This window comes from Phallusia mammillata, chromosome 5, assembly GCF_965637545.1.
Source record: "Phallusia mammillata chromosome 5, kaPhaMamm4.hap1.1, whole genome shotgun sequence".
NCBI classification, from domain to species: domain Eukaryota; kingdom Metazoa; phylum Chordata; class Ascidiacea; order Phlebobranchia; family Ascidiidae; genus Phallusia; species Phallusia mammillata.
The window spans coordinates 8434756-8447184 of record NC_137256.1 but is presented as its reverse complement, the minus strand read 5'-3'; the positions used below and the strand labels follow the sequence as shown (position 1 = coordinate 8447184).

The window sequence follows — 12429 nt, the reverse complement described above, 5'->3', positions numbered from 1 at the left end:
GAGAGTGGCTTGTCACGCTGCTAGATCTAAAAAATGTGGACAACATCAAAAGAAAGGTAATGAAACAACCACAGTGTATTGTTCCGAAAACTTAGTTTTTTTGCGCAAAATTAAATACATCGATGTGAAGGTGATAACAGATTGTGTGCTGTTGGAATTAGGTATTTTTTTGTTGGAAGTGTTCTAATGGAATAGCGTAAAAACTATTTTTTTACTCCCTAATGAAGAGTTAAACGTGAGAAAAAGTATGAAAGCTTTCTAATGATTTCAAAATTATAGTTCGGCAACAAAAGCAATACTTTTGTAACAAATGTAATTATTTAGTATGCAACTACAAAGCACTGAAACACAATTTCGTTTAACAATACTTTGTCCTTACTGATTTCTCTTCAAAACCGTCGATCTTAACGTACAGCAAACCACTTTTCTTTGGTCGCGCTATGACCTGGATGTGGTGAATATCAGGGAACGATTGGAGTTTGTGTGGATTCTCAAAAATGACTATGTCGTATTTCGTGCGTGGAAAAAACATTTCCACTAACGCTTTGCATTCGTCCGCAATTAAACGCTTCGTAGTCCATATGCAGTAGTGGAGCATTTCTGGTTCAAGATTGTATGGGTAGTTGTTCCGACAAAACGTCAACGTTGGCCCTGTGTCTGTAAGTTATACATTAGATTTGTTCGGTTGGCCTAATGAATGGTTTGTGGTTGTTGCTAAGGTGGCGGTTTTGTAGCCTAATTGTGCTTCGTTTTCAGGTGGAGTTGCGGGTTGCGCTTTTTGAAATGGGTTGTCAAAATACTGTCTTTATTTTCGATTTTATAGGCAATTTAATTTGCGGCAACATTTGGCTAGTATTGGGGCTATTTCTAAAATCGCGCTTTACGTTAGCGGTCTTTCAGCAATTGTGGCTTTGACCTGGCCAAACTGGTAAATTGTTTCTGCTATAGCCTACGATATAACACATTTAATTACTGTTATAAAGGTGAACCACATTTCATATTGTATGTACTGCCTCATGTTTTTCTATTATTAGTTGTTTGACTCCAAACTTTTGATGGATAGGTATTGCTAATTCCGCCTTCATAAAACAAACTACCGGAAACAGTTTAGAAGCTTGTACCTTCGTCTTCGCAATCCACATATTTTACTGTTCTAGTTTTCCCATCTGAATCCGTTAGCTGCTTGGTTTTGTACGCGCATTGAAGAAAAGTGTGTTTGCAGTAACTGTCCAAGTCTTTCCATTCCTGCTTTGCATTCGGTGTAGCCTTTGCGTATTTATAATGCCCTTCAGCAGACCTATGAAGGAGTAATATATTACTTGTACAAGGTCAATCTCTTCTAGCAGGATCTTACCAATAAAGGTCATTTTTCTCAATTTCGACCGAAAGGCGAATTTTGGAAAGGCACTATTAAGCAGTACAAATAATACTTGTAACTACTAATTTTTGGGAAGGCACTTTAAAGCACTACAACTAATAGGCTACTAGAAACTAGCCTAGCTACCAGTTTAGAGAAGGCAATTTATGCTTTAGGAAATTATAAATAATAAGATTACTAGAAACTACTAATCAGGGAAGGCACTTTAAGTCAATGTAACTACAATATGGCAGTGCTTTTGAATGTTACATACACTGAAGTTCAAATCTTTGTTTTAACAAACCTTTTAAAATGGAAATCGGGTTCCTTAAGTAAATCCAAAACCATTTCCCAAGTGTATTTCACTGTTGTAAGTTCGCCAAAAACTTCTTTCATTACTTCAGGGTCAAAACCATTCATTCTTGATTTTTTTCGATAGTAAATCCGATCGGGTTCAACGGTCAATAAGTAACAAACGCCCAGTCGTTAAAAATGTTTCTACCATATGTCTCTTATATATAGCCTCATGTAGAAAACATATTTTTCCTGTAGCAGATGATTACATGTCCAAATAGCATAACTCTGCGGTCCACTTAAAATGCCTACGTGGTCCATTGCAGGACCACATATTGGTGAAAGAATTGTTAAGTTAGGTCGATAGCTACAAATGTTCTAAGCTATATTTAAACCCAACTACTATCTTGTAACGTAGGTATTTCTGAACTGGTAATTGATTTTAGTAATATATGACAGAGCTGCCATTTTAACGACAAAAGTACAAGCTTAACTCAATTGAACAACTGAATGATGTTATTCTTTAATTTCACAAAACCTTTTTGTGTATGTTTTGATTCAAATAGCTTTGCCGACAGAAATGTTACGTCAAACAGATATTTCCGGCTTGGTGTATACGCATATTATATCACGTCACAATTGTACTTTCACTAAACAAACCCAAAAAACTTTTTGGCTTAATTTTGGTGCTGACTTGAATTTGTGTGATGCAGCACTGTTTCTCTTTTCTCAACCCTAATTTTGCTAGTTTAAAAATATGGCCATATTGGCTGGACACAATATTCCCACGTTTACCGTTGGCTGAACAATACCTTTTCCATTGTTTTTAAGTTTAGATTTTTTTCATGTCAAATTATATTTAATTTGCATTTTGTGTCAACGGTAACGCAAACCAGCATAGGCACAAAAAACATGGGTTATCGAGTCCTGTTTTTTGAATGATGCCTTTGTTCTGTGTTCTGGATATGTGCTGCCGTAAGATGGCAACCGGCCGCAAAAACCTGGTAGGATACAACAGTCGGTCGTTTTACAAACATTTTTTTATCGTTACGTATAAATGCTACTCATGTGCAACAAAACTACGCGAAAGGGTATAAAACACCAATCTGAAAATACCAATTGCTCTAGTAATGGTTTAAACATCAACTTGTCCAAATAGATTTCTCCTCAAAACCGTCAATTTTCACGTACAGCAAGCCAGTCTGCCGAGGTCGCACTATCACTTGAAAATGATGTGTGTCTGGTATAGATTTTAGGCTGTTCGGCGTCTCAAAGATAATAACATCGTATTTTGTTCGTGGAAAATACATTTCCACTATCGTCTTGCATTCATCTGCACTTAAATGCTTGGTTGTCCATAAGCAGTAGTGCAACATTTCTGGTTCGAGGTAGTATGGGTAGTTATTCCGACAAAACGTTATTGTTGGCCCTGTGTTTATAAACCAATCACCGGATTAGTTTTAGAGTTTTGACATTTAGACAACGGACTTGTTTAACTGCGTAATTTGTACTCTATTTTCAAATTACAAATTGGTTGTGTAATTTAAAATACACAGTCTAAAAAATGACACCATAGATGTTTAGTATAATCAGTTCGCGAAGGTTTTACATTGCTGCTGAGGAAACTTAATCTAATTTTTGTGACCTAATGATTTTGGTTTGCGTTTTAGCTTATCGCCACTAAAGAAACTTACATGTTTCTCCGTCGTCCACATATTTTACAGTCCTTGTTTTTCCATCCTGGTCCGTTAGTTCCTTAGTTTTGTACGGGTATTGAAAGAAAGTGTGTTTACAGTAGCTGTTTAAATCGTTCCATTCCTGTTTGACTTTATGCGAGTCTTTTGCATACTTGTAATGTCCTTCTGCAGACCTCAAATCACACACGTATATCGTTTTTTATAACTGGTTAAAGAAATCTTTTTCTCGAGAGTTTGCAAACATAGTATTCTTGCAAAACCTCAACAAAACGGTAATGTGGAAAATGCACCTTTGAATTTGAATTAGAGTTGTAAGAAGGGCCGGGTTAGGGTTTCAGTTTAAATACAACGTGCTTGATTCGGGACTGACACTACATAGGCCACATTTTTTTCGTTATTTGACTTCGGTAAATATTTGAAATTTGGGTTTAATTTAGCATAACTTTTAAAAGGTGTGAAAAAGGTGCAGTGAATTAAAAAAGTGAGTCATATAAATTGTTACATGTCTAAATTATTAAAGCCAACGGTTCATTTCAAATAGCCTTTAAAAACTGAACGAACCTTTTAAAATTGAAATCGGGCTCTTTAAGTAACTCCAAGACCATTTCCCAACTGTATCTTACAGTTGTGATGTCGCCAATGACTTCATTCATCAGTTCAGGGTCGAACCCATTCATTGTACGGACTTTGATCCCTGTTTAGTCGGGTGCAAAGGGCAGTTACATGTAGAAAATTATTAACCACAAACTTTCCAACGATTTTTAGTTAACCCCTTATTTTTGCTGCAAAACAAGATAAAATACGGCTAAATCTGCAACCTACAACGGCTATTGTTTCATGTGCGTTACTCTACATTTGTGTGACATATTCGAATGACACAGTGTAACCCATAATAACCCCTTATTTTACCTGTAACACAAGACAAAATAAGTCTAAATCTGCAACCTACAACGGTTATTGTTTCGTGTGCGTTTCTCTACATTTGTGTGACATATTCGAATGACTCAGTGTAACCCATATAAGATGGTTTAGGCACAAGTGCGCGTGCGCGGAGTTCCAGCATTGAATAACAAGGTCTTGAGCTGACCATTAGTTTGGAAATGTTCTCCTGCGTCAGCTGAGCTTCCTGGGCTATGTTATTCTTTACTCGGAAGCTTGTTGTTTCTTCTGCTTCTGGTGGTTTGCATCGGTCGTCTGCAGTAGCGAGTAAGTTCATTATTATGATTTGTAACACTTGCTGCAACTATCTCGACATACCTGGTTTATGCAACTGCCCATCTTATGGCAGACTGTTTAAAACAGGAAGTCAGGAACATGTAACACTGAGGGAACAACTACACTGAATATGGACTTCTTCTAAGTATTTTGATTCATGAGAACACACGGTACAATAAAGTTACACCGCTCAATGCCACACACCTCAAACAACATATATTTTCCATGGGAACGAAAAGTCATGCTTGCATAGGTAAAATTTTGCATTACTTCATGCTTAGCCAAACCAAAGTGCCAAAATGATGATTTGAAAGCACGCGACCGCTACGCTCGAAAGCGAGTTGACATAGCAACTTAGAAACTATTTGCAAACCATGTATTGTCTTCTATTCTTGCCTAAACCCACACTTTGCTTTAACTGAGCCTTTCGCCAGTTGCAGTTTCAACTGAACCATTTAACAAAACTTCAACACAACCATTATTTAGAACTGCGCTTAAACGACTAATTTCCGTCGGCAGAAAAAATGGCCGGAAAAGCATTGGACTATGGGCAAGCTTGAATGACGGCGCTGACATTGCTGGGAACAGATTGCTACTGACAAAAAATATTTCATATGACGTGTCATGACTCTTATAAATACAAAAAATGGTTCCAAAACGTTTGTTTCATTACATGTGAAATTTTAATTTTTCGATTGTTCTTATTTTAGGGTTCATGTCGATGGCAACCCTGTCTATGGAGCATATATTTGAGATTACGTCATAATTTGCATTTAGTTTAATGAAATCTACGAACAGTTGCTGCACAATGTACACACGCTTGCGAGGCAAACTAAGCTTTTTTACCACAACAGACAGACTACATCACGTATTTCCTGTGCATTACAGGCGAACGGGGATACACTCAGTTTTTGCTACTAAAAAGTCAACAAAATTTATGCTCCATAGACAGGGTTGCCATCGACATGGACCCTAAAATAAGAACAATCGAAAAATTAAAATTTCACATGTAATGAAACAAACATTTTGGAACCATTTTTTGTATTTATAAAAGCCATGACATGTCATATGACATATTTTTTGCCACTAACAATCTGTTCCAGCAACTTCTTGTTCGTAGAAAATACTTCGTGCATCTCACGACAGCTCCGGTCTATAGGTTTACTTTTGCTTGCAGCATGGATTTGACTTGTAAGTGTTGAAAATAAGACAAAATCAGAACTCACGTCAAAAACAAGGAAATTTCTTGTAAATAAGGAAAATGCATTTTACATTTTTCCATTTTAAGACATTGCCCTTCAAAATAAGGACAAATCTTAGAAATAAGGACGGTATGGCACCCCTGTTCACAGAATACAGTAGTGCCTGTACACAAGAATAAGTCAACACAAAACTAAACGCGTAGATTTACATTTCGTGATGATGAGAAATAGCTTTACTTTTTTTGACCAAATGATATGCAGTTACCCTAAACTATGCACTTTAATGTTGGCTACGAAACTGAAGGTACTGTTATGTTAAAACTAAAATTCCTTAAATGAATTGAACGTTTGACTGTTTAAATGTGCAACCAACATACGTAACCTAAACACAGACAGCTAAGGCTATTTCCTGACCTTCCAAAACACATTAACTCCAACGTTGCGTTTTGCTATTTCGTTTTGGCTTTCCATGACTTTTTATGCCATAGCTAAAAAAGAAGCGTTAATAGTATTTTTATAACCATTGCGTCACCGCACGTTTTTGCACAGCTGGTGTAACACGTCACGTTTGTAAGGTTGGAAGTATTTAATAAAATAGGATACAGTGGGTGTGTTTGTTTTTTGATCACGTAAAGGTTTTGAAATCAGAGACAGAATTACTAACTATATGTGTCGAAAATTTAGGCATTTAAAAATGCACTTTGAATGCAGTTTATTACTATAGTATGTTACAGACGACAAAGTCAAACATTAAGGTTCAGATTCTAAAACATTAAAATTGTTTTATGATTGTTTTACTTCTTACAAACAAAACTATTAAAAGGTAAAAACTGCATTTCTGAATCAATCGTTATTAAATCGGCTAGTGCATGGTGTTGAATTTAAATGTTTTTTCTGCAAGAAATACGTTTTTTGTTGTATTTTGCACGACGTAAATAAACAAACAAAACTATTTTTTTGACAGTCGGACATAAATAAATAAATAAAATAAAAACAAATAATTCAAGTTAAAGCGACGCGCGCATTACGTTATGTGACGTAACAATGCTTGGTCGCTTTCGAACGTAAAGATGGGAGTGCTCGACAGTTTTTACCGACTTGTTTTTGTTCAAATTTTCGAAAAGCAAAACTTCGTAACGCGTTGAAGGAAACATCATTTCTATGGCACTGACGTATGATGACGTAGGCTGACTTCCGGTTGCCCAAATTGTGTAGTGGATCATTTCATTTGTAAGATTGTAAGGAAAGTCGTTTTTCACCAGAGCGATTTGGCGGCCTGTAAAATAAAGTTGTTCTACATAAAGGATACGTAGACCTTTAAGGACGTATTACGGTCGGTTTTGGGCCAGGTTTAGGACTTCAAGCTCAAGTATTCTTAAAAAATCAGGCTGAATTCAAGCTAGCCCAATTGGTAAAGTCATGTTTGTTGGGTAATTTCACTTACATCGCTAGTACAGTATTTCACTTACATTGTATTTATCAAATTGCTGCGTTAATCCCTACGTTTATCTGTATAAACCCTACCCGCTAAAATCTTAAGCCTATATCAAGAGTTCCCAATCTGTGGTACGCGAAGGTTTTTCAGGTGGTACGCGAGTAGCTTCAGTTTTTTCCCCACAAAAACCTGGATTTACAACTTTATATTTTGTTCATCTGGTTTTGTTGACCAATTGGTGGACAGTAAACAAAAATCTAATTCAATTTAGTTGTAGTGCTTTATTGTTATTTTAGCAGGCTAATATTCCGCTTCCAACTAAAATATGATCAAATTAGTTGTTCTGCAAGAAGTGGTACGCGTGGCAGCAAAGAGAGTCCAAGTGGTACGAGATCGTAAAACGGTTGGGAACCCCTGGCCTATATCGTCTGAAATAAGGTGTTTTTCGGTGCACAATATGTGACTTACAACTCTGATGTAGCAGCTTTTATTGCGTGCTGAACATGTTGTAATCTTTTTCATCAAAATTTGGGTGCTGAATGTAATGCTTTTTAACAATTAATGAGGTCCATTAGGGTCAAAATATTCACGTCAAAAATACACAGCCGCTTATGACGAATTGTGAACAGTGTTCTGTTGCGTATTTTGCAACACATATTGTAAAATTATAGGCTTCTTAGTGCACATTGTTTTTCAAACATCTCGTTAAGCTTGCACATTTTTTGTGTCAAAGTTGAAAATAGTACAAGTGCTTTAAACAGTAACAGTTTTAATAAAGAAAAAAAATATGACGTTTATACAAAAAATACGCTTTATTTTTATGAACAACACAAAAATGTCTTCTAACCTGGAGTTGCATCTTCTTTCACGTAGTTTACCATTCTTGGTGGTTCCCCGTTCGCTTGTCGAGTTTTAGTGGCGTATTCGTAACCAAGGAAACGGTGCTTGCAATAACTGTCCACTGAATCCCAATCCGTTTTAATCCTGGTCAAAGCATTTCTGTAAATCCTTGCTCCCTCGGGTGATCTGTGTCGTGTAAATAATGTTGAGATAAAAAGTTTGCATTAATAAGATGTTAAAATCGCAATTAACGAGTTGCACAAAAGATGTTGACAAAATCTATTTGTCACAATTATTTTAGTAATTATTAGGATATGTTCCGTAATAGCGCTGTGAAAAATCCCGATATTATGTAATGTAAAAGTTATTTTAAAATATAAGTTTAAAAATTATGCCGAAAAAAGGAACGCTAGTTTCTGTATTAACGCCTAAAACAACAGTATGGTTTGGTACGAAAACATTCTCTCTATTAGGTAATGACACCCATGACAAAATTGTTTCACCTTATTATTTATCTAAATTTGCTGTACAAATGAATACCGTTTGAAAATCAACATAGATTGGACTGCTAACTTCAATCTAACAATTCTAACCTTCCGAACAGAAGATCCCCGGCATTTAGCTTTCTTTTGGCTTCATCCCATGAGCAGGGGACAGTTGATACTAACATCCCATGCTCGTTTCTGTAAGTTTCAGTCGTAATGGGCATCACATTTCGATTAGGTATCATGATATTGTTTACAATTTCCGACGCATTGTCTTCCTCGATTGTGACGGAATATTCTTCATTGTGACGTAACATAACAGCTGATGTCATGCTTTAGTTGTGCAACTGACAGTAGTTAGTAGTGGTAACAAACTAGCTTAACAAGTTAATTGAGATGAAAAATAGTGCTGCATGTTGAAAACAAGTAAACCAGTTAAGAACGGCGTTCTGTTCTAACCACTACCAGGCTATTATAACAAAGAATGCTGTGAGCGTTTTTAAATAGCGTGTACTTTCCCGTCTGACAAAAAACTTAAAGTCACACGAACATTTGCAACTTCAGTTGCGCGGTCACGCCTACGACACGCCAGTTGCTATACACGTCACGACTGCACGTGACTCAGAATTGCGCAGACCAAGCGCCTGTGTTTGACTTCCCCGCTAGTTGAATTTAGTTTATCAGAATTAACACGAGGTAGCTGTTCCGCTATGTTGAAACAAAACAGTTTGCCCAGTTTGTCGAGTAAATTGTTTTGAGAAAAAACACGTTCAAAACACATTTTGAACAATCCATGCGTGTATATAGTCAGAAAACTCAAATTATATTCACATAAAAGTTGGCTGCTTGTTTTTCACTAGAAGTGTATTAGACACTGTTTTAATTACATGTATCTAGCTAGCAAGCCCAAATGTTAAACACTTTTGAAACACAAATTACTAGTTTAACCAAATTTCGTACCAACGACACTGTACTTCTAGTTACTTATGAGTCTACGATTGGCTAACTTTATCGAGCTACAGCTATGTAATTGAAAATTACAGCCACAATTTCTTGACTTCAATACAATACCTGTTCTTAAAGTTTGCGTACTCTGATAAGCGCTGTTCTAACAACACATGTGTGTGTGTGTTGAAGTTCTAAATGTCTGTTTCACTGAAACCTCGCTTAATAAATACCACAAAATCACAGGGTAATACCCCAAAAGTATTTGTAGGTCTGATTCATTGTACGTCTGATTGTATGAACAATGACTAAGCTAAGAAGAATCCTGAATTTTTGTGCAAACAATCGCAAGAAACCACACAAATAATCTGAAATCAACTGCTACTTATAAACAACACTGTGTCATGCAGTCTTGAGGTACGGGAGGCAGCATAGAATACTGCTTTTCTCATTACTTGGTCAGTGACGCTATGTTTTTTGTAGCACACAAGTAGATTAGGTCATCGGGTATAATTACTTACGTGATTGCAAAGGTTACTATAGTTCGATGTTGTGGTTTCGCTTGCTTGAGGTGAGTGAAATAAGTTTACACAAAACAAAAACGGAACTTGTGTTGAAACGAAAATACGTTATTTTAACCTTAAATGTACTGCATGTAAGCGTTACTCCGTTTTGTAGGTTTTTGATTTGAGAAAGAATTTGTAGTGTTTAAAAACGTCCTGAATAGTTCTATTTAGTTTGTTTTTTCACAAACGATGTTGCAATCAATCAGTTTTTGCGGGCTTAAAACAAACAAAACAACCTTTATATTAGGCAACCCATAGCTATATTACATAAATCGTGCGATTAAAACCTTAGTAGCATGTCCTATTGTGGTAGATATGGTATCTCGGTGACAATGCTTAACGCTTTCATTTCTTAACAATAATTATTTCTGATGATTTGTTATTTATTATCGTTTTGGTCTCACATGTTACGTCAAAGCGAATGTGTACAAGACTGATGACGCACTGTTTTTTTGATGGTCGAACAAACATCAACGGCGGCCACCTTGTTACATAAAAATGTACAAATTGCAATAAATTTGTTGTAAAACGGGGGTACGAAATGTAGCGTGAAATTATACGCTAATTTGGCATATTTGTGAAGAATGTGTAACAAGTTACTTTGTTATATGTTTAGAACGGGTTGGTTTGCACTACTTACAATACTGTGTTAATGCATGCATTGAACATGCAAGTTATAAATACACTGAGTTTAATTCCTATTATTACAATTTTCTTTGCGTCGGCCATTGTAGACAGGAGGTACGAGAAAATTTCATGAAAGCTTAAAGGGTACGAGCGGTAAAAAGGTTAACAAACACTGCAGTAAATGATAAGTCTTCTGGGTTCAATGGGTCTTGTTTATGAAGTTAAAGATACAGCATGCGCCCTCGGTCAATAAGGTTTGTCATGAAGTCGTCCACCAAAAAAGATTCGCAAAAACAAGATATAATATAAATATTTTTCATCACTTGTTAATTTGGACTGGCTCTGATTTGCAGCTGATTTTTTCACACCATTGTTGACTGCTTCGGAGGAACGAACTTTTTCCAATTTTGCTAATCTGAATCACCATTAAGCAGGGTTAGGTAACGAGTCCTTTTAGTCGAGTCTCAAGTCAAGTCAAGTCAGTATGGGTTCGAGTCCCAAGTCAAGTCAAGTCAGAAGGGGTTCGAGTCTCAAGTCGGGTCGAGTCAAATGAGGTTCGAGTCTCAAGTCAAGTCAAGTGATTAGTGGTTCGAGTCAAGGCAAGTCCCCAAATGTTTTTGCAAGGAAAGGTTAAAGGTTTGGATAATTAATCTATTTGAATGGTTCATCGCGACTTTTTTACGGACCCCACTTTATTACAGTGAACAAATCCCATCAACGTCCCTTTCTTAGAGTATAGCAGGGCTACTCAAACGGCGGACCGCGGTCCATATCCGGACCTTTGAGGCGTTCGATGTGGACCTCGACGGTCTTTTGATTACGGCAACATTTGTGTGTTAATTAACTAAACAATGCTATGTAGAGGCACTTTTTAAACTGGGGTCGGCATAACGATTGATCGGCAGTCTGCGAGGAGCCTAAAGTCCTGCCAAAATCTTATGTGAGTTCAGATTGTCCAACTATGACGAAAAAATGGTCGATTATTTCACTATACATTTAACAAAGCGGCGGTTGTTTGCGCATAATTGTATCTGTGATTTAATAAACGGAATTTTAAATCATTACCTTACGAAGCAATCCTGTAAAACCAGATAAAATGTATTCTGACCGCGATTGTGCACATTAGCTATAACCAAATAGGCTAAGACACGTTGCATTTGCATTTCTGACAGAAGTGTCCGGACCCTTGGTAATTTTTACCTTTTCTATCTGGACTTTTGACGTAACTAATTGAGTAGCCCTGGAGTATAGGGCCAACTTTAATGAAACACGTTAATTGACACTCATTAAACAGCTTGGAGTAGAACGTCAATTTTGAAAACCCAAAAATATTTTTACTGCATGCGCTAGCTAGAGCGTTTGTACAGTAATATAAGCGCTTAAAAGCGAATACTTGGCCTTGGCGTGTACTACATTCGCATACCTTAAAACAAGCAATAAGCACAATGCTTAATGCCAGAGTTAAAAAGTTTGTGCATGTAGCAGCGACTTCGTTACGTTAAAATTAAGCAAAAATAGCTTCGCATCGCACAGCACATCAAAGTGCTGTTGTTGTTTGGTTGAAGCCGGCTGAACAGGTTATCCATGATAAGAAATTTCCGTTTTGTTGGTAAAATAATGAGTCCGAGTCGAGTCTCTACTAAGACGAGTCCAAGTCAAGTCGAGTCTTTTCACAGCTGAAACTCGAGTCAAGTCAAGTCTTTGAAAAAGGTGACTCGAGTCGAGTCACTGACTCAAGTCTCCCCAACACTGCCATTAAGGGTAAC

The 12429-nt window shown here is 36.8% G+C and overlaps 2 protein-coding genes across 2 annotated transcripts; both read right to left on the bottom strand.

The window, feature by feature from the left end:
* Positions 1-2793: 2793 nt before the first annotated feature.
* LOC145228270 (uncharacterized) lies at positions 2794-4025 on the bottom strand. The gene is made up of 3 exons (XM_080093270.1): positions 3910-4025; positions 3346-3521; positions 2794-3080 (listed from the first exon to the last, which is right to left on the bottom strand). Exons 1-3 carry the CDS (start codon positions 4023-4025, stop codon positions 2794-2796), a joined length of 579 nt encoding a protein of 192 aa, XP_079949396.1.
* A 2644-nt stretch (positions 4026-6669) lies between these two features.
* On the bottom strand, positions 6670-8953 carry LOC145229311 (uncharacterized). The gene is made up of 3 exons (XM_080094627.1): positions 8634-8953; positions 8048-8226; positions 6670-7041 (listed from the first exon to the last, which is right to left on the bottom strand). Exons 1-3 carry the CDS (start codon positions 8855-8857, stop codon positions 6773-6775), a joined length of 672 nt encoding a protein of 223 aa, XP_079950753.1. The 5' UTR covers positions 8858-8953; the 3' UTR covers positions 6670-6772.
* Positions 8954-12429: the final 3476 nt, after the last annotated feature.